This window comes from Nilaparvata lugens, chromosome 1, assembly GCF_014356525.2.
Source record: "Nilaparvata lugens isolate BPH chromosome 1, ASM1435652v1, whole genome shotgun sequence".
Classification (NCBI taxonomy): Eukaryota; Metazoa; Arthropoda; class Insecta; order Hemiptera; family Delphacidae; genus Nilaparvata; species Nilaparvata lugens.
Genome location: NC_052504.1, coordinates 40,151,967 through 40,175,927, shown reverse-complemented (window position 1 = coordinate 40,175,927; position 23,961 = coordinate 40,151,967). Strand labels below are relative to the sequence as shown.

The following is a 23,961-nucleotide window of genomic DNA, read 5'->3' as shown; positions in this document are numbered from 1 at the left end:
TAATTCGCGCATAATGCTTCTTTATCACTCCGCTTCGTGTCGCGTGATAACTGTTTTGCGCGAGCGATAAAGTCGCGCATTACGCTCTTAATACATAAATAGCTATTTAAACTACCCTTCATAGTAAAAAGCTTGTTCAAACTTTGAACTTATCCTAAAACTACCTTCTTCCCTATTTCCAACAAGGTGCCCAGAGACATAGTACAATAGAGTTGCTTCCTATATTATTTAATAGGAGTTAATCTGTCCGTAAAGCTTAAGGTGACTGACCAATCCACTCTCTAGATCAAAATAGTAGTGCTTCAATATTCTGCTGTAGAGAGTAAAGTGAGACTTTGGATAGTAGGTGAAGGCAAAATAATTACCCTATCATTTTTATTTCATATTCTTAGTGAATAAAACACATTTCTTGTATGTACTTCTATTCTATTATAATAATAATTCAAAATATTCAAGAATTGAATATATCAGAGCGAGGTACTGTATTCAAATCACTTCAGCTTAGTGAATTGAACACTTTTTCACATGTATTTTTCTCTTATAAGAAAGATTCAAAATATTCGTGAATTCAATATATCAGAGGCTGGATAATGTATTAAAAAATCACTAGAGCTAAATTTCTATCGATTACATTATTCTCGTTGAAGCCACAGATGCATGAGGACATCATCTGAATACGAGGAACATTCAAGATGAAACAGCACAAAATCTCTATATTATCACACACTTCATTCGCAAAACGTATTGTTCAATGAAGCAGTTATTTTTGTGTAATAACTTCCAAATGCCGTAATTTTTTGCAATCATTTTAAAAATTTCCTGGAACCCATCCTAATTTTTCCACAAATTAATTGAGTTAAATAGAAATTTGATTAAGATTTTTTGTTATTGATATGATATGATATCTATAACAGATAACTAAGAAAAATCAAACAGATTTTCATATCATTTATTCATTTACAAAGGCAACTTTCTAGAAGTAGTTTAAGCCTAGGCAATATTTTTTATTATCATTGTAAATCAGTATAATATGATGTTTAGATTCCAGCAATAGATAGAATAGATAGAAACAAATGTAATTTATCCAATGGAATAAAGTTCGATCTGACTTATATACATTAATATCCATTGACATGATGTGTGTGCAGGGAGTTGGAGAAACAGGTGATGCAGAGTGGACAACAGGGCCAGGGTCTGCAGGAGGAGCTGAATCGGCTGCAGTCTGCGCTGGCTCAGTCGCACAGCGAAGAGAAGGAGCTGCAGGCCAGACTCAGCACTGAGTCCGAGGAGAGAGAGCGTGCGCACATGGAAATGCACAACCTGCGCAAGCAGGTAGCCGCTGCATCTCATCTAATTCTCTTCCTTATTCATTAATACATTATCACTATTAAATCAATTATCGATACATTATAAATATTAATACAATATCATTCTTGACTCAATATGAATGATTTATAAACGAACAATAGGCTTAAAGCCCAAAACATGTACAAGATGCGCCAGAGAAACTTACTTATTTGAAAGGTCAATAAAAACAAAAGTACTTTAGATATTGTTTCAATCTTTTTTTATATGAGAATACCATTTCTCAATTTTTTCCCATGTAGTCTTGAAGATGACATCAGACAAATGGCAACCCCCATTGCGCATACACTGATAAAGTCGATTTTTGTAATTTAGTTGCTGTATATCAATCGGTATGTTGGCAACGGCGTCGAGAATGTTGTTCTTGAGGTGTGCTATGGTCCGTGGTCGATCGACATAAACCAGAGATTTCAAATAACCCCATAAAAAATCGCATTGAGGAAACGCATGTGGAAATGAGCCTTGTCAAATGACCGAGTCTTCAGGCAGGTTGTCAATCAGCATATCACATGCATTTTGACAGGCAAAAAAATCGCGTTCAGTCAATTCTTGAACAACAGCCAATTTATAGGGATGAAGTTCAAGGTCTTCATGGAAAATTCGTCGAACAGTGGAGTCAGAAATTGCCATAGCAGCTGCGTGTTTACGAGCCGAACGCCGGGGAGAACACACAACTGACTGCCTCACTCTTTCCATATTTTCTGGAGTTCTGATGGTTCGTTGAAGTCCATTTCTGGGTTTAGCGACACTTCCACACTCCTGAAATGAGTTAACCTATGACAGAATCGAATTATGGCCAAGAACGAGTCTGGCCAAATCGAGCGCGGAAGGTGATCAACCATTAGAAAAGAAGCTATCAACTGCGAAGGGCCGCTGCTCTCTAGACCGGAGCATGATGTCTATTTACTTGAGGGAGGATAAATTTGAGAACTTCCCCCTCCAGATGCCCCCCATCTTGCCCCTCTACATGACCAATTCAACGCACGGGATTTTTTTCAAATAAGTAAGTTTCTCTGGCGCACCTTGTACAATATCATCCTTGAAAACCAAACTAAATAAAACTATTTCACTAAATCATCTCAGTACTGGAAAATACGGTTTTAATTGAAAAATTTGAATCCTTATAAGAAATTCAGACTTACTTGAAAAAATATGGTGTGGCGCACTCACACAACTTTCCTTGCCGTTATGAAAATTGATCACCTGACGCTAGTGTTCACGCGCATCTCAAGTCTACTATTCAAAGATCTGAGCCAGCTGGTGACAGGACAATAACGCTGGATACACACGAGATCTGCTATCTTTTCATAGTGAATGATTTAATAGGATCAACAGTTGCAACAGTTTGCAATTGAATAATCACATTTTCTCGAATTTCGAGCTTATTTTCAATTCTAGGTGAAAATGTTACTGAACATTAATTTTTGAGATTTTCATGCTCAATCTTTTCCACTTGTAATTTTTTTGTTTAAATTGTATCTGAAGCCTGATAATTTGGAATCTTAAATCAAACTATGCATAGATGGGGCTGAGCTCCTGAAATTTTTACAGATATGGGACTTGTGGCAGTTGATAGAGCTTATCAATTACTATTTTATGTATAGATTTGATTAAAATTTTGTAATTGTTTGATTAGGAAGAAGCAATCTTCAAGGGTTTCCTTGTATGGTCCCGCATTGAAATGTTTGAATAAATAAAATTACAAGATAAAATGAATTTCTGAACTTTTTACTGATAAACTGCGATTTATATATCAAATAGTGGCATTTTCAAATGATTTTTATATATGTTTCAAGTATCCATTTAAAAATGGTAGTAGTTACAACGTTCAAGTTGGTTTCTCAATAAATTGTACATGATACTTGATACTTTCCATTCTCCGTTCTGAATTAATAAAAAACCACAAAATTATTTATGCTTGATAAAACTATGCAAGTCCTTCATTACCTATATCTCGGTAACTGATAATTTCCTGACCCATGCTGATAAGAACATTTTCAATTATCGTGGAGAGCTTAGGAAGTTTTAGAAATTTTTGGAACTCTGTTCGGAACACTATCTATTTTAAGATAATCAAATTTTCTGTTGTAATTTTTCTCAACTCATTTATAAGGATAAAATTATTATGGTTTTCAATATGAGGGTTTTTAATATGATGGAAATGGCATAATTTTTCAGATAGTGGAACTTGAAGGAACCCTTGAGGGAGCAAGACAAGAGGTGATACGACTACGATCTCGCTCAGACGAAGATGAAGAACGGTGGCGAGGGAGAGAGCAAGAACTTCTGGTGAGATTAGAAGATTCTAGAAACAAAGAAAGGAAGTTGGAAGACCAGAAGCATAATTTGGAAGTGTGCTTGGCTGATGCTACTCAACAAATACAGGAATTGAAGGTAAATTCTAATTACTATTCAATTCAATAATTAATAATTCATTTTATTATTTTGTATACTACACTTAATATCATTACTATTCGAATCCTTTCTTTCCTTTTCCTTTTTCCTTCGTCCTAATAATAATAATATCAGCAGCTAGATTGGTGAAGACGAAGGTGACAAATCTCAGTCGGCTGGGTGTCTCAAGAAGCACAAACTATTTGATGCAAAAGGCAGTGGTGCTCAATAATGTCTCAATGGTTAGGGCATTCCTGAATATAGCATCAGATTAACATTAAAGTCTTACCATAGGCCTATTTTGATTAAACAAAACTCACATTGAAATGTGATGATAAATTAATAACAATAATGATGCTTTTTTATCAGCCATACAAAAAATATAACTTATAGATACACGAACACAGGGATCAATAGGATGTTATTATAATCCAAGTTATTAGTTACTTATTACTAATTAGGATGTTATTACAATCTATGCTTATCCAACTATTTCCACTTGAAAATAAAGACTTGTTCAATTTCTGAGTTTAAGTTTCTACAAGGGAGTTTCTATGAATCTTTTATGTCGTATCCACACTATCGCGCAATGCGTACAAATGACGACGAGCGCAAGAGTGATATGGCTGCCTTCACTATCTTTCGCTTGTCATCGCTATGATTTTTGTCAATCGAAGGCCAGCCAAGCGAAGGCGAGTGTCCAGCCGAGCAACCACAATGTAGAGAAATATTAAAGGTTCTTGTACTTGTAGATGAATTGAAGACTCTTATAGCGAAAATGCAGTTGAAAAATACTTGAATGCTTTTGGCAGGCGCGACTAGGAGGCGCAGAAGGCAGAGTGCGTGCGCTGGACGGTCAGCTGATGCAACTGGAGGCTGCCAAGAAGGAGGTCGAGCAGAAGCTGAGTAGTGTCGGCTCCACCCTGAGGCGCATCGCGGGCATCCAGCTCGATGGCAGTGTCAACCTTCCTTTCAAGCTCCTGTCGCCGTCCAGGAGGTGGAGTCCGGTTAGAGGTAGGTAAATCCGGTTCGGATCAAAACATGTCAACTTGTGGATTGCATACCGGAAAAACGGGAATGATTTAGATCTTCAAATTTTGCAAATAAATTCTAAAAATACCAATCTCGTGCACATCGAAGCCCAAATTTCAATTTCTCAAATATCACCTGGTATTTCTATCCCATTTTTCAATAACAATTATTGACAACTTCTCAATATCAAATGATAATTTCTCGAATTGAAATGGTACTTTCTCAAATAAAATTCACTATTCTCAATTACATGTGATGACTTCTCAAATGCAAATGTCTCTTCTCATTTACATATGATGTTTTCTCAAATACAAATGACTATTATCAATTATTACAATTGATACTTCCTCAAATACAAGTGGAAAAGGTGTGGAGAGACTACCTATTCGAAACAGATGGTTAAAATTGGACACTAAATTAATAACCAGTCCAATTTTGTCAGGTTGGCATCAAGTTGAGGAAGGTTTCTAAACAAGATTTGAGTTCTGTCACTTTAGCACCAAGTTGAAGAACTTATCTATACTATAATAGAGGAAAGAACTGGCTCATACACGTACGGGATAGGGAAATTATGTTTGACACATCATCACATATAAGAAACATGATAAACTTGAAATTTTTCATATAGATTCTTAATTGACAGAGGAGGGATCAAACTCTTTAATATTCCACTCGGTCAAGTTTTCAGTTTGTCAAGTTTTAAAAAAGACCCTTGCGGAGAACGGGTTACCTGCTAGTAAATAATAATTTGCTAGTAATAATTTAGCTTGCTGGCTAAGCTCTGATGTTAGAGTTATCAGGTTGCACCTGATCAATATTTATAATTATGTCCCTAATCAATTTGGGATAAATAAGATACTAAAGCCCCGCACGCACACACACACATCGATTGCCGTCCTTATATGACTGTATTCTATCAGATGAAACCGATGGTGTTTGTCAAGTTCCGTTTGATCTGATAGAATTCATAAGAACGGCAAAATATCGTACGAACAGAAATCGATGTGTGTGTGTGTATGTAGGGGGCCCTAAAGATCATGTTCAATTCAATTTAGGATAAATCAGGTGAATTTATCCTAATTTAAGGATGAATGCACTAATATGTGAGGATATCACATAACCGAGAGACAGAGATCACAGAGACCGACATAACTAACTATTCAAAAATGAAGCTTCATAAATTCTCTACACTTTTTGTTCAGTGGAATTTTGAGATATTCCCAACAGTTCCCGAGATATTCGCTCTTGAAGGTGTGTAGTTGTTAAAATAACAGGTTTTTATCCAATGTTTTACTCTTTGATTGCTTATAACTCTCCAACAATGCATCATAAAAAACTGATGCGTACCTTTGGTTTGTAGAGCATTGAATTCTCTATGAAATGATGTGTTATTTCACTATTCCATGTTTTCCTTTCATTGTTATAGAAGCTTCAATGTAGGGGGTGAAATTACCATTGCTGCAACAATTGATCGTTTGGCAATGACATTTGGAGGGGGTGTCTGTGGCACAATTTTTTATTTTGCAGCTTAATTTGGACCAGTTGGTAGGTGAACATAGCAAAAGTGCGCAGCTTCATCCCCTCTGTTGAAGGTGTGGAACCGCTGAGTTGACACTTGTTGCAGCAATGAAAATTTCACCCTCTACATTTAAGCTGCTACAACAATGAAAGGAAAACTTGGAATAGTGAAATAATACATCATTTCAAAGAGAATTCAATGCTCTAAAAACCTACGGTAAGCATTAGTTTTTATGATGCATTGTTGGAGAGTTATAAGCCCTCAAAGAGCAAAACATTGGATAAAAACCTGTTATTTCAACAATTGCACACCTTCAAGAGCGAATATCTCGGGAACTGTTGGGAATATCTCAAAATTCCACGCAACAAAAAGTGTAGAGAATTTATGAAGCTTCATTTTTGAATAGTTGGTTATGTCGGTCGAATGCATTGTTGTCAAGATATGAGCGTGGAAGCAAAACGCTGAAAAATGCAACTTTTAAACCACCCTCATCCACTTAGCACATGAGTTAGGAATGGGGACTTTTGATATGTTCTCCTCCTAACTAGTCTCAACAAAGCTGCAAAGTCAAAAATTTTGTTTAAAACATTCCCTCCAAATTCCTTTATCAATTGGTCTATTGTTGCAAAAATGGAGATTTCACACTCAACACTAAAGCTGCTGCAAAAGGAGTAGGAAAATTCGTAAAAGTGTGAAATTATACATCATATTGAATAGAATTCAATGCTCTATAAGCTCATAATCAGCATGGATTTTTCTCATCGATTTTAAAAAAGTTATGAGAACAAAAATATAAAAAAATTGGTAGCAAACGTGTTTTTTTCAAAAGTGTCACACATTTAAGAGAGGATATCTCGAAAACCAGAGGAGATGTAAAAAATAGTTGTAGGTAAATAAAAGCCAGCTATTTTTTACTATTGATTAAATATCATCTTTGTATCCATTGATTTAGCTGTCTGTCAGAAGATGGAGATCTCATTTCAAGTAGAATTATACCAACTATCGCATTTCCACATCACATTGATAAGAAATTAGTCACCCATTTATTAAGTAACCCTTCAGATTATACATAATCCTTTTTAACTTGAAAATAATCTATGCAGTAATCATATTTCCTATCAAATCTATAGAGTCTATTTAGTTTTTATTCTCAAAATTTAAGTGGTTTTATTATTTCATTTTGTGAATTTAAAGATTGTTTGATGTTTTAACGAAAGTTTTATTATGAATCTATCCAAATTTAAAATTGTTTGTTTTATTCTAATTCATATTTTCAGATTGTGATTTGGTGAAGAAATTGAAATGAACATAACCTATGTATAATATTTGAACAATTTGAAACTAAATTAGGAAATTGAAGACGTTTTGGACAATAGCCTGTTTTTTCTTTTCCAATCATTGTATTGTTTGTGCTAACCTGAAAAACAAATAAATAATACCTAGTTTAATTAAAATTAGAATAAATTTAAGGTAAAATATTGGAAATCAGATGTTACTCAAGGTATAAAAAGAGTATAACTCTCTGTTAAAGTTTCATTAATTGTTTGCAGAAACGCTTTATTGAAAACATTAAATTCAGTCATTCCCACTAGATTAACTGATGACTTGAATATTATCTGACTGATTTAGGAATGTTATATTTTTTGCAGTTCAAGATCATCACAGCGAAAGTGCAAGAGGAGATGTCATGTTGGATGTGGATCCTGAAATTGTCAGGAAGGGAGTTCGTACACTCATGCAGCAAGTCGCACAAATCGAAAGAGAGAGGGTAAGATTATTGTTCATATTATTTTTCAATTTTAGATAATCAATAATCTTTATTCTTGTCATCGAACATTACAAATGTTATAAACAAACAATATATCGTACCGCTAACACACACATATATATACATAACATTAAACTTGTACACATATGTATACATATATACAAATATAAAACAGTCAGATGCTCACGTTATGACTTAGGTATTCGTCAATAGTATAAAAAGCCTGTTTTTTGAGCCATTGTGCTACTGTAGATATGAACTTTTTTTGTGGTGAATTTTTATTCTTGTCGGTAATTTATTGAATAATAAGTATTGTTGATACTTATAGCTTTTGAATGTTTTTTGCAGTTTGATGTATGGGGTCATTAGGTTATTCCTATTTCTAGTTCTATGTTCATGCTGATGGCTGTCTTGTTAATAGAGTTAGGTTTTTTTTAACATGGACCAGGTTACAATAAATGTACATTGAAGGGAGAATCATGATTCCAAGCTCGATAAAACTATTTTTACAGCTTTCAACACTCCTTAGACCAACAATACAGCGAATTGCTTTTTTTGCCAAATAAATGCCTTCTTCATATCACTTGAGTTACCCCAAAGACGGAGCCCATAATTGAGATGGGAATGAAACAAACCCAGAATAAGTCAGAATAAGTACCTCCCTACTGACACAACATTTTAGTTTTCTTAGTAGGTACATAACTCTGGACAGTTTCTTACACAGATACTCTATGTGGCTACTCCAACTCAATTTACTGTCTAGGACAAAACCCAGCAGTTTAATCGGCTTCAGGTACTCCTGGTGCTCTCTGCTTAAATTTTTCTAAGCGTGAATGGAATGTTTTCTGTTTTACTCTCATTGAGAGTCAAACAATTAGCAGCATACCACTCCCTGCAGCGTTCAACCGAGGAGTCAAGCCTATCAAGTACAGCCTCTACACTAGTATTAGAATCAAGTATGGTAGTGTCATCAGCATAGAGCACAGATAAACATGGAACATTAACACTAAAATCATTCACAAAAGCTAAGAATAGAAAGGGTCCAAGGACTGATCCTTGTGGAACACCTGCCAATACTTTTTTTGGTTCTGAACATTTATTATTTTGCTTATTCAGTCGAACTATTTGTGTTCTGTCACTAAGGTAACTTCTGATCAATTTTAATTCCTTATCTCTAATGCTATAATGTTCAAGCTTGCTGCAGAGAACACTGTGAGAAATTGTATCGAAAGCTCTACTCAAATCCAGCATTTTTCCTCCAACTATCATATTTTTCTCGAATCCCTGAAGAATAGAATCTACAATCTTTTCTACAGCCATAGTGGTTGAGCAATTAGGTCTGAACCCAAATTGGTTTTCATGTAAAATAGAGTTGACTGTCATGTAATCATACATTTGTTGGAAAATACAGGTTTCAATGATGTTACTTATTATTGGTACAATCGCTATTGGCCTGTAGTTTTCGGGCAGGTCTCGATCCCCTTTTTTGAAAATTGGATTGATCAAGGACAGCTTCAAGCAATCAGGAAACTGTCCTGTTATTAAAACAAAATTTATTATTAGAGTCAGAGGTACCAACATGGAATCAATTATATTTTTAATTATAAAATTAGACAGACCAAAACAGTCTTCACTTTGCGAGGAGCTTAAACGGCTTACAATCAATCTCACAGTTTCCACTTCCACCATTCTCCAAGATAGCCTCACTCTAGTACGATCGTCTCTGAAAATTTTAAATTATTTAAAAGGTCAGTAAATGTTATCGCAGAAGAAGATAGCTTGATATACTGATGAAGTAGTCATTAAGAGCATCGGGTGCAAGACTAATTTTAGAGGGTGCTGAGTCCTGGCCTGTTTCATTCCTTACTATTTTCCAGGCTGTTTTACATCTGTTGGTTGACTTGGAAATACATTTATTATTGGCTTCTATTTTTGCTTTATTTATTGCTGAATTATACATTTTTTTTATTTTTTATAACTCACCTCAGCATTATCAAGCTTCCTAGTATTATACAGGAGCATCAGGTGTTCTCTCATTCCACTAAGCGGTAAACCAATTATTATGACTAGACTTTGGCCCAGGTCTACAACTGATTATCGGACATGCAAGCTCCAGGTAAAAGGACAAGACATTGAGAAACATTGAGGTCATAACATTTACATCACCGGAATTGAATATATTTGTCCACTTGTAGTTTGCGAGATATGCATTCAAGTGCTAATATTCAATGCTAAAGGTAATTGTATTCATATAGTTTCTATCAAAGATGCACCTCAGATGTGCAAGATTTCAATAATAAAACCTTGCAATAATGTTGGGTGTATCATGAATGGAATATAAAAAGACTTCAATAGAAAAATCTCGTAAATCTAGAAAAAATTTTGAGAAAATCTATGAGAAAAAGTTTTAAATGAAACTCGCAGGAAAATCTATAAGCTTGAAGATTGTTTGAGATAATGATTTCATTTGTAACATTGTTTCGAGATGTAATGCAAAAAAAAACTATCCAACCGTTACGGGGTCAACAAATGTGTTTCAATCTTTTGCCCTTCTGCCGCCACACAATGGATGAATCCAATCTTCTTTTCCGCTCATTCACATTGGCCGAATACACTAAATCCAACATATCTTCATTACTGTTTGAAAAGGACATTTTTAGTGAACAAACCAACAGATTACTTCTCGCTAATGCCTTGCTCGTTTTGGTATGCATTGCATACGCCACTCTACAGCCACTTCATTTCATTTTAAATGGGGCTTTAAATAGTAGAGTAATCTATTCTTGGAGGTAATTTACTCATGAAAAAATAGTTCACAATTTTAGGAAGGTTAAGTTAGGTAGCCGCTTTACCGGCTCACCTCCAAGACCAGTCCCAGATGTAGTCAACACTACCAACACCAGATAATTATATTTCTTCAAAGCAAAGATAAACCTGAATACTTGGAAATAAACTTATTTTATTCGTTCTTCATCATGGAATATAACCATTATTCGAATGTTTTAGGATGATTTGAAGACTCAAGTGAATGGTATGAAGAGACAACTACAGGAGTCAGTCGAACAGCAAGCCAAGAGTGAAACAAAGTTGGCCACAGCTACAAACTCATTGAGACAACTGCAGGAAGAAAAGGGAAGCTTAGAAGCCAGACTAGGACAGAAGACAGCTGCTTTTCTATCTCAGGTAATCATGCTAAGCATTGTAACTAAACCTTTTTTAATTTTACTTGTTCTTCACTTAATTTTTGTATTCCTTGTCTTCAATCATTTTTAATTATGTTATCTCTAATTATAAGTTGTCTTACGAAAAATCTCAACTCGGAATTGGTTGGAGTGGAACTTTACACCAAAGTAGGCCTACATTTCTGCTAACATTTCGTGTCTTCAAGTATTTATTTCAAACTTCAAATCTATTTCAGACTAACTATTTCAAAAACTATCAAATTCAAAAAATTTCAAACAGAAATTCATTTTATTTTCAGAAAGTACATTTTACAATATATTCCCCTAAAAATTACTCCTCTAATATGGAATAAGTCCGTGTTCCATTTAATTCCTATAAAAATTAGACTGTTTGTACATACAACTAAATGCTCTAAACTGACAGCAAAGGACGAAACTGTTGCATAAACTTCAAGCAAGGTAGAGCTCTGATCTTATTATTATAGAAATACTCTGAGTATATTATGTTAATACCAGTGTTTATTTTCGAATCCAATAAGATTTTGGATGTTTTCAATATGTGTTGAACTCAAGCTTAAAAATATATTTAAGCTACAAATATATATTTTATGTTTTTAAGATGGAGGTTTTATGCCAAACTGATTATGAAAACTTAAATCAAATCAATCAAACTGAAAACATTAATCACATCAAACTCATTCATTTCTGATTATAATTTAAAAAATCGAATAATTCGAACTTAATGTTATATTGATTTATTCTAGGCTGAAGCTCTTCAACAGAAAACTGAAGAGACGCAGTTGTTGAGAGAGAAAGTAACGTCTTTGGAGCTCACTGTCAATTCCGGCGAAGAAGAAAAGGCTGTGTATGAGGTAGGTTATATTCTTGAGCTTTCTCAATTCTACAATGTTTGTCTATGATATTATTTATTGCCATCAATCCATTTTAATTTCAAATAAGATCAATTTATATGAATAAAACATTCATTCAATTTGTTTCATTCTAACTATTTCAAGATATTTCTAAAACCTTTTGATTTTATAGTGAAGTTCAATAATATATTAATGTGATCCTACAGGACAAATTGGAGAAGGTGCGACAAGCTCTCAATAGAACTGAAAATGAGAAAAGATCGTTGCAAGAAGAGCTGACCCGTTGTGAATCTCGAGCAACAAAACTTGAGTTGCAACGTCTGGGCTTGGAAGGGGACCTGCAACGCATTCAAATGGTTCTCCAGGAGAAAGATGCTACTATACAGGTAATCTTCAATGGTTATATTGATATTAAATTTGTATTTTTAATGGTTCTCCATACAAACAATATTTGTCAATGGTCAACGGTTGTCTTCCTGATATTCAAGCTTAATAGATTGTTTAATACGACATTTTTCAACGTTTCATAGTGAGAATAAACTATCTCTCACTTGAGTAGAGTAATTATGGACTAGAAGAGTTGTATATTTCAATTTGATGATTCGTGGGAAATTTTCCTTACACTATATTACCCCACTATTTTCCTCCACCTTTCACCTCAAGCAATTACACATCATAGGACGTTAATATAAGAAACAAATATATTCTCTTTCAGTGAGAAATATGATCAAACTATAATAATTCCAGAAACCTTGAACCCTGCCCATTTTTAATAGTTATTTTATACGAGGGCTAATCAGAAAGTAACAAACGTTTAGAAATAAATAAAAAAGATATAATTTAATGAGACAATATTAGTAATACATACATTTAAAGGAGAAAAATACTATTTTTCTACATAGTCACTATACAGATTGAGGCACTTATATAGCGGTGAACTAGTTTTGAAATTTCTTTGTCCTCGAATTTAGACGCCTGTGACTTCAGCCACCCAGTGACACACAACTGCAACTCCTCCAAAGCGCGTCACCAAAGCGTTTTGCCTTCATTTTCAGCAACAAGTGAAAGTCACTGGGAGGAGCAAGGTCTGGACTTATTGTAAAGCGGCGATTTTCTTTAATTTTCTGATCGACTTTGGCAATCAGTTCATCTGTGACAACGTTCGATCGTCTACTCTTCTCATTGTCATTTCTGAACTGTAGACACCATCTACGGACCGAACTTTCATTCATAACGTCGTTTCCGTACATTTTGCACAATTGACAATAAATTTCAGCCGGTTTTAGGTTTTTGGCTAACAAAAACCGTAGTACTGATCTGACCTAACAACTTGCGGGATTTTTAATTGCAGCACACATTTTAAACAATGCACAGCGCAACGTCACTGGTACAGCTGGAAAGCCACTGAATAGGAGAACATGTCTGTACTTGAAAGTACGTGATTGGCGCATGCCTAGCGTCGTCAGACGGAAACGTTTGTTACTTTGTGAATAGCCCTCGTAGATGATCTCTACACAATCATTGATGATGATGATGATTTTTGATCAATGTAATACTTTATACTCTTTGTTCCAATTTAATATAAATTTAACATTACAAATGTTTATCCTGACAGAAATTGCAAGAAAAGTGTGAGAACCTGTCTCGTAATGCTTCCGGGCTGGAAGAAAGATGTGCGTCCCTTAAAACTACAATTGAACAGCTGAATATATCTCTTGAGCGGGCCAATTCTACTGAAACAGAACTGCGGGCTGAATCACAAAGTTTGCAGCGTACTCTACTTGACACGTCTGCCACATCTCAGAGCAGCACTGACAAGATAAAGCAGGTAAATCATTGCGTAAATCAATATTGATAGATTTTTTAGTTCATCCACTCATTACTATCCGAGTTCAACTCAATAATGGGTTGTCCAGAATCAATTTGGATCAGCAATCAAAGGTGAAAATTGCAGATACTTCAAAATTGAGGCCTAAAAGGGGCATTTTATAGTGTTGACGGAATTTTCGATAATGAAACTTGATAATATGAGAAAACTCACCAATTATACTGTTCTTATACATGATTGATGTAATGGCCTACTGTATTGCATACATGTTTTATGTTTTGATTTATCATATATTTTAACGAATTCGATACAATTTACTTGTTCAACAATGTGTCAATAAAGAATGTATTTGATTGATTGATTTCAGCTGCAGAAATCGTTGAGCAACAGCGAGAACGAGCGACGCGTGCTGAGCGAGCGACTGGAGACGACACAGCAGGCGCTGAGCGAGGTGCGTCGCAGCCAGCAGCACTTGAGCGACCAGTACAGCCGCATGCAGACCGAGCTGGCCAACAACGAGGTGCAGCGAGCGGGGCTCGAGTCGCAGCTGCGGCTGGCCAACTGGCCCAGTGAGGGGCCCGCCGACGAGGAACACGGCACGCAGCGGGAACTGCGATCAAGGCTCGATGCGCTGCAAGAGAGGGTACCTTCCTTCCCATTGTTTCTAGCTATGGTTTTATTTGTTTTTTTAGTTATGGTGTGCACTTTCAGAAACATCATTTCGGATTCTCTTTGCTTGTCTACTTTTAGAAAATATAATTATTTAATATAACACCTCATTTGAATTTGATTTTGATATGGCACTATATTAGGGACAAAAATATCGAGTAATTGATTTAAAGCGACTTTGAGCTTCAAATTTATTTTGCCAACCAATAAAAATATCTCAACCAATAAGCTACTGTTGTAGCTTATGTTGTACCAATAAGCTACTGTTGTAGCTTTTGTTATAGCAATAAGCTCAACCAGTAAACTACGTATTTTCATAGTGCACAAAAATTATTTCGATTAAAGTTAGTTTTGTTTATTTAGTTAGTACATTCATCTTCTAATTTTGGATCCTTATTGAACATATTGCTCTCGCAACCAGTACTGACATGAATTGATCCACTACCTCCGTAAACAAAGCCATAGTGCATTCGTGTGACTTCAGCACAGGTAGGGCTCCTACACCAATAAAAATTCGTTGATTTGAGCTGATCTATATCAGCTAGTGTTTTCATTGGTGTAGGAGCCCTACCTGTACTGACGTCATACGAATGCACTACGGCTTTGTTTACGGAGGTAGTGATTGATCGTATTATTATCATTGCAACACTGTAATTTTAGTTTTTCTCTTTTCAACCTCAGTAAATTACTACTGTAGTTTTCATAGTGCTCAAACATTTCAATTCAAGTTAGTTATGTTGTATTTAGTTTGTACATTCATTTCCTAATTTTGGATTTTCATTAATCAAATTGTACTCGTAACCAATACTGACATGAATTGATCGTATTATCATTATTGCAACACTGTAATGTTAGTTGTCAACTAGCATTGTTAATGTTATGTTAATTAATTTTAATGTTAATGTTATGTAACACTGTAATGTTAGTTGTTACTTGCCAACCTCAGTAAACTAATCGTAGTGATGTGTATAAAGGCTGAAATTAACAAGATGTACAAAGAGATGACATCTCTTCGAAATGAAATCACCTATATAGAGAATTGCTTAGTATGTAGTGAAATACTCTGATGTGTATAAAGGTTGAAATGAACAAGGTTTAACCAATCTCTTCTCAAAATAAAGATTACGAATACCTATAATAGAAAATCGCTCAGTAAGTAGGGACATTTATGCATGACTCTTCAAATTTATGAAGAGAGCGTTTTGATGGTTATTGAAATTAAATGACTCTTTTTGCTTTGATAGAAATATTTTAATCTTTGGGGCCGTGTCTATAGTCGATTCTTAGAACTTTCGTAGTGAAGATTGTTGATTCTTGATGACAGTTGACTTGAGAATGAAACAAAAACACATGTATTGTCTGCTAATAATTTATATATTTTTAAAGTAGCTTAAAGTATTAATAGTCTTCCGTATTTGTGGTAAATCGAAATTGCATAAGGTCTTTAGTAAATTGCAATCTTTGTTAGCCTAATAACCAATAACAGGAACCAGTCAGAATCGTTGAAGACACTCAAACTTGCATTTGTTTTTCATTTGAGTAATCGATTACAGGTGCGTCAATTGGAAACGGAGAAACGCAACCTCGAGCGGAAGATGCAGTCGCAGCGCAGCAAGAGCTACGAGCGGTCAGAGAAGTCGCTGGTGGACTGTGGGGGAGGAGGAGGGGGAGCCAGCAGCCTGGTGTTGGGAGGGGGAGGGTTGGGGGGTAGCTCCAATCAGCTGGCAACCGAGCAGGAGAACAGAGACCTCAAACTCAAGATACGCCGGCTCGAGGCTCAGCTCGCTGACAAGGAGGCTGAACTGGCCAGACTCAGGGCTAGCGAGAATGCCAGGTATTCACCAACTTAATTAAACCACTTCAATTTTTAATTGTAACAATTTAAGTCCTTTGAGTTGTGTGATTTTGTTATCTTATTGCTTATAATTGTAAATATTGTGAATTGGAATAAATACAATTTAAAAAATTTGGTATTTTTCGGTTAGTAGCTTGCATAGAATTTTCTTCTTGCTGTTCACCCTTTTGTCAATATTTGACAGTCTCAAAAGCCTGTGATTTCTGCTAATGCAAAATTTTAATTTTAATTATTAAATGCCACGAGAACCAATCAGAGAAGACTTTGTCGAAAAGAAGGCTTCTATAAATTGAATTGGTTCAATTTACTTCACTATTGAAGAATTGGTTCTCGTAGCAGTGGATCAAAAAACAATTAATCGTGCATTTAGTAACAATTAACATTGACTCGTAAGGACTAGTTTTTCTAAATTGAACTTCAAAATACGTTCTCAATTACTATAATAAATTGAATCTCATTTCGGAAAAAAATCAATTAACCTTTGTGTTACACAATATTAAAATGTCTCTATAGTCTAACTCATATATTTCATTTAAAAATATCCTGGGTTTGAGATTTTCACTCCAGAATACAGTCATATAATAAATAATAGATAAATAGTAGTCTATTTTTTCAGTTTTCTTCTTTCGAATTTTCTATCCTAAGTTTTTTCTATTATCTGAATTTTCTATCTTAATCTGTAACATATTTTGTAATAATGGATGGCAAAAACAATTCTGGAAATATTGTATCCACTAAACTTACAAGGTGAAGTACCATAGTGAAATTATCGCTAGGGCTTGAAATGTATATTAGTGCAGTACGGTAATTTCAATTATTATATTGTATTAATTTCAGAACATCTTTGGATCGAAGTTCTGAAATGGAGAGATTCCGTGCTGGTCAGTTACAAGCCGAGAGGTTATTAGAAGCAAGAGAGCAATCTCATCGACAACAGGTTCTTCGTTTGGAGAATCAGGTACTTTTAATCCATTTTTTGTATCCAACTCAACAATCTTGATGTTTACTAGTCTTCGCAATTCCATTTCCTCGTTAATATTAGACTATTGAAGTTTTCCCTGTTGTTCTTATATGCATAGCTTTTAGATGCATTAAATACTGTACAGTGCTTTGCTATGGTCTAGTATAGAGAGCTTTCATGATGTAGGCCAGGCTATCTTATTCTTACCAATAGGGTCGTAATCTTGCTAGCATTAATGGAACATTTAGGTACCATACCGTAAGCAAGGTTTTGGAGTGTTTTACATTTTTCATTAAGTTCTATTGAGACACAAGGTGGGAACGCGACTAGGTGCCACCCCGACTACTTGTCCCCTTTTAAAACCGGTTTTTAGGGGACAAGTTGACGTGAGCCATCCCCGTCTACTTGTCTCCTTTCTAAGGATGTGACTAGTCAGGGGGGACACCCTGACTCGAGGGTGCGAGGTGTCAAGTTGTCGTTTATGGTCATGACTGGTTGGCACCTTTGGTCCAGTAGGTGTCAAGTAGTCGTGGGGACAACTTGACGGCAATGGTATATTTTTACGAGGGTACAAGTTGTCGCCTTTGGCCAAAATGACCAGGTGTCAAGTAGTCGGGGTGACACCTAGACGGCGACCCCACAAGGTAATGGGGTTTCCCAACATTAGTAACTTTTCAGATAATTCACAATTTATCTGAGTTTTACATTAATTTATTGAACTTTCCACTAAAGTATAAACTTCATATATTTCCAACTAAACTGGTAACTGTACAATTTAATATCCAACAATGAATTGAAGTATCAATTAATGATAAGTCTATGAGATAGAGGTCTATCTTCATATTCGTCATGATATAGTGATGTACAATTTAATATCCAACAATGAATTGAAGTATCAATTAGTGATAAGTCTATGAGATAGATGTCGATCTTCATATTCGTCATGATATAGTGAGGACCCGGCCACACAGAGAGCGATCTGTGATCCTGTAGGTTTCTTTATCTATAAAATTTATCCAAAATAGGCGATCTAGATATACAGTAATATGTAATAATACGTCAATCATGTATTTGCTATTCCATACATAAGCCAATACCTTCCTTTATAATATAGATGAACACTCAAGCAAAGTATCATAAACTGGAAACTTAAAAACTTGAAGAAATGAAAACTTGACTTTCTGAAAACCTTAAAAATTGTTAATCAGACTTACTGAAATCTCGAAGAACTGAAAATAGGACTATAACCATCCTTAAGAATCTTTATGCAAAATTTCAAGTTGAACAGTTCAGTAGTTCAGATGTGATAATGCATCCATCATTCGTGTATTTCCTATCCCGTACATGTATAAACCACTTCATTTCTTTATAATATTATAGATGGATTAAACAGTAGAAAGAAAATTGACGTGACACTTGAATGATTTTGTAGATACAATTGTTGAGAGAGCAACTGAATCAGGAGGTGAAGCGAAGACAAATGTACGTGTTGCGCAGTTCACGCGCCGGCAGGGAAATGCAGCAGCTGAGGCAGGCGCTGGGCGACTCATTGCGCACAGTGTCGCAGGACCCCTCCCTCGACGCTCTGCTCCTCGAACACGAGACCCGCAAACTGGACACACAAACTGCGCCCCTCGCCCTTCCGCCCCCTCGGCCCCGCACACCGCACTCCTAGGACAACAACTAGTAACTACTTTGTTGGTACATAGTAACCAAATGTAGGTATCCGTTCAATTGAAACTGGATGGAAGAATTTGGAGACTTTCTTCAAGATATTTGATCAAAATCAATCTTTGAGATTGACAATCACACCAAGAGTTGATGAGACCTATCTTCAGGAAGGTCATCTGTTGTAAGGACAATATTACATCTATATTTTAATGAGTATCCTATCTTCAAGAGTTATCATCTGTTCTAAGGACAATTACATCAAGATTAAAGAGTATCCTATCTTCAGGAAGTTGCCATCTGTTGTAAAGATCATCAAGATTTAATGAGTATCCCATCTTCAGGTAGTTGTCATCTGTTGTGAGGATCAGTAGGAAAATTGTACTTCTTCCTTGGAAGAGATTTTTTCGTTGAAAATTAATTATTTTTTTCGTTGTAAAATTAACATTTGGTGAGGATTATGAGTGGATGTGAGAATAGATGTCTTAAGATAGAGTTGAAATTCAACATCAATATTGTAAGAAGTCAGCTTTATAAATAGATAATACAAATCTGACAACAGGACAATAGGTTGGTTGATCACAGTAGATTTCATTATTCAAAGGATTTTATCGTTGATGGATGAAAATCAATTTTTTAAGATTGATCATTAGATCAAGATATAGTGACGAGCATGATTATCTTCAGGTAGATAAATAATGTAAAAATAATTGAGGACTGAAATTTATGTGAAGAACGACAAGACAGCCTATTTCGGACTTTGTGTAACCTTATCTAAATTCGGGAGAGGAATAGCACAAGGTTACCTTATTTTTTATCTCCCTATCATTTTGATGATTTACTTATTGTATGAATCAATAAAGAATCAATGAATAAAGATATGAGGATTAGCTTGAACATTGTTGTGATGAGAAGTGAATTCGTATGGCTTTTCTTGGTGGATAATCCCTTACGGGAAGGTCCCACCTGGCCTAAATGAACTATTTGAGCCGTCAATGGGCCTTACGACTGTCCATACTTCAGCCGGGACAGAAAACCGACAGTCTGCCCATCCGATAGCACTCATGTTCTATCCGATTGTTGTAATGTATATCTTTCTAAATTGAGAGCACAAATCTGTCGACATGATAATGAGTTGATTCATCACCAGTAGATTTCATAACTCAAGGATTATCATTTCATATTTCACATGTACAACAGAGTTCAGTTGATTGGACCAATGGGACCAAAATGTAGATTACTGTCTTCACTTGGACAACAAACTTGTAATTTTTCTGTTCATTGTTTTATGGTTTAGTTGTGAATTGATTATGAGTGACATTCAAGTTGTTTTCAAGGATATTCTTTATATCCCGGATATTGTTAACAAGTACAATTTACAATAACTAAAAATAATATTCAATGGAAAATTTGAGAGTTATAATCACGCTGTTGTTCAATCTACTAAACTACTTATTGTAAATATAGAAAATAAAACATTTCAAGTGACTTTTCACATTTCACATGATTCGAGAAAAGAGTGCTAGATGTGTTATTCCAGCAATAGTAGTGAAATGCACCATGAACTGTCTGCTGAGTCTGCTGAATGACACCTACTAAGTATTAAGTCAATGCAATAATAAAATCAAAAGCCTTAGCAATATCTTATTAATTGAATAGAAAAGTAGGATAAGAGTATTTAATTTAACCATTAATATGCACATAACTGTAGTTAATTATTTCTACAAGTAGCCTAAGTTCAGTTAGTTGTTAACTAGTCATTTTTGTTTAAACAGTTAATGAATCTAGCTTAGAGTATATTGTTGAATTTTGTGTTTATTGCTTTCATCTTCTCGTAGAAGATTACTCTCTAGTCAAGGTAATTGATATTATCGAATAGATATGATATTTTAATTGATAGATATTTTTATTGTTATGTTCTTATAATTTTTATGTGTAGTGTATAACATGTTTTGAGAATTCTGCTCCAAAAAGTTAATTTCTCTCTAAGTTGTATGTGCTTATGTATTATTTCAATATGTACGTATTTCATAATGGAAAATTACCTATGTAATTTCCATTCACATATTGATTCTATATAAATTATAGAATTACTCATTAAATTGACAATCACTGCCAATTACTCAAGTATTATTCACGTAATTACAGTGTAACTGGAAGCTTCAACTATGAAATCTCCACATTCTTTCGCCGTCATCCCGAACGTGAGCAATACTCAGGTTTATGTAGTTTAGAATCCTTATTAGATGATGAATCTGACTCAAATCAAGATATATTAAATTCTTGATATATATTGAAATACAGTATTAAACTTGTGGTTAGATGAGAAGATACAACGAATCTTGAAAGAATTTTCATAGTTGACATGGTCATTTCACACTGCCAGTCATACTGCCATCAACTGTTTCAATTTCCAACAGACATTCAATAAATATTTCTTGACGATAAAGAGATGTGGCATTGTATTAATTGCTAGGAAAATAAAATAATATATAGTTTCCGAACAATAGAATCATCTTATTCTTTATGAATTGATTGACTCTTGTTCTAGCCCTGACTTATAGGTATCTCCATATTTGTTTATAATAGATTCTGATACACGTAGGTGAATTTTCAAAATAGAGATTCTAGTTGAAATTGAAGCAATATTTAGACACAGTAGAGTTATGCGTTTGTATATTATTTTAATTGAATTTATCTAATTACTTATTGATTTTTCACATTTTTATCGCTTTAGACTCTAAAGTTGATAAATTAATGTTGATTATTAAATTTATTTGACAGTGAATTGATGAGACATTGAATTCAGTTTAAAATATTTTCTGTAGATGCCCACTGGTAAATTTTTCAACAATATTATTATTTCAAGTAGTTTGACACAAGAATTTCTTGATTTTTCGTTTCTTTTGAATGATTTCCATTATTCAATTCCACTTCTTCTTTGGGTCATTAAACGTGATTCAAAGGTAGATCAGGGACAGTATGTTTTTTCGTTAAATTTAATTCATTTCAAGTTAAGAAATGTTTTTAAAATTAAAGAAACTAGTTGAAATTAGCTTGTTACTGTATAGTACTGCTAAAGTATTAGTACCATCTAACTTTTTAGAAAATCATTAGTTTAGACGATAATATGAGATGATTGTTATTATACACTGTACCAAGTAATCTTAAATATAGTATTATTATTTTATTGAAACAATAATTAATTATTGTTCAATAGAAAATTATTATTTTGGAATTTCGAAAGAATAATGTGTAATTTTTTTCTTGTTCAGTATATTGATTCACAACTCTCACTTCATACGGTACATTATTGATCTCGTTTGATTTTATGGTTGCTGACAATAATCAATAAATTAAATCATATCTCAACAGTCTATTTAGGACTAAATGTCAATATTGAAATACGGCGATCATTTATTTTAGGTGCATTTTATTGAAATTATTAATGCAAGTTTTTAAAATTTTTTTAAAAATTATCTATTTTGTTTTAAAGAATATATTTATAGCTTCCAACATTTGTGGATACGGTAGTCATAATATACTATATTTAAATGATGCTTTTTCGTTTTTAGAACTATTATAATAATGCATGCAAAAAATATTGTACATCAAATTCAGTTTTGTTTCAAATCAAAAATTTAATCACAAGTGCCTCTACTGCTTAAATTTTTCGAGGATTAGTAATATCATATTGAAGTAGTTTTAATGGGTAATGGCATTCCGTCCAAATAGAGCAATAATTATTTAAGTGAGATTATACGTCTGAGAATATTGCCTTCCATCTAATGATGCACTATATTTTGGTACAGCTCATAATATACTGCTAGGCTACAGTAATCTGTCTTCAACTATTTGCCTGTTGCAGGACACTGTTAAGATGTTCCTGAACGAAACCAATTTAGAATTAACTCTAGTCTATATTCAACAGTTATCAAATTTCATCTGTCAGATTGATCTGTTCTCGATTGGTAATCACTTGCTCCAGGAAAAGAATTCAAATCATAAATGCACATAGTTGTACAGTTTGGCCGCTGTAAGAATCGACAAAGGACCAAATGAATTTGCTTGCTGTTCTACTTCCTTCCAAATTTCACCTCATTCCCTTTTCATGCCCCCGTCATTGCAATAGAAAACACAGGGATGTTTTTGTTTCATAATATGGATTCTATCTTAATTCCCGTGATGCTTCTTTCAGCGGCTGGACTTTAAAGGTAGTGTAATCAAGAGTTTCGTAATAATTACATACAATGTCATTGTATGTTCGATTAGAGAGCAAAATCAGTATATGGTTGCCGGACTAGAAGATGTCTATTGTATTACAAATATTAGAATAGCTTTTAGATATTTTTGAAATAAAGTTTTATGTTCTTTCTCGCTATCAATGTAACTGGATAGTACAAAACATTGTTATGTGGTTTACATGTTCGTATGAAATATTGCACAAATTGTATGCGAAAAGAATATAGTTACATGCTGATTACTAATGACATTGCAGAATTCAGTTTTACACAACCATGTATAAAACAAGATATAATGTACATAAATGGTTAAATAAATTGTATTGAGCAATCAACTTTGAGCAATCAAGTTATGTTATTTAATTGTATTCCTATTGAGTTTTGTTTACTGTATACGATTGAATATCACGCATCCAATTATGTTGTATATTTGGTCATTTATAGCACGTTTAGCTCGTGGCATTTGTAGACGTTTTCACCTTTACAGTTGTGCATCTTCGGGCAGAGCGGGACTTGTAGGCTAGTCTACTGTACAACCACCAGTGCCACATGAGTACTGTGGCACTTGAAACTGCATCAAGTACACGTCAAAACCGTATTGTGCAGT

At 34.4% G+C, this 23,961-nt stretch overlaps 1 protein-coding gene across 1 annotated transcript in view; it reads left to right on the top strand.

The window, feature by feature from the left end:
• Positions 1-22,909, top strand: part of LOC111059311 (rootletin) — a 119,215-nt gene extending 96,306 nt beyond the window's left edge. The window contains 12 exon segments of the mRNA XM_039433782.1: positions 1,149-1,332; positions 3,544-3,759; positions 4,572-4,773; positions 7,960-8,078; positions 11,085-11,261; positions 12,025-12,132; positions 12,339-12,518; positions 13,748-13,960; positions 14,328-14,603; positions 16,183-16,463; positions 17,322-17,442; positions 18,878-22,909. Of these exon segments, the coding sequence (XP_039289716.1) occupies positions 1,149-1,332; positions 3,544-3,759; positions 4,572-4,773; positions 7,960-8,078; positions 11,085-11,261; positions 12,025-12,132; positions 12,339-12,518; positions 13,748-13,960; positions 14,328-14,603; positions 16,183-16,463; positions 17,322-17,442; positions 18,878-19,120 (2,320 nt within the window). The 3' untranslated portion in view covers positions 19,121-22,909.
• The last annotated feature ends 1,052 nt before the right edge of the window (positions 22,910-23,961 follow it).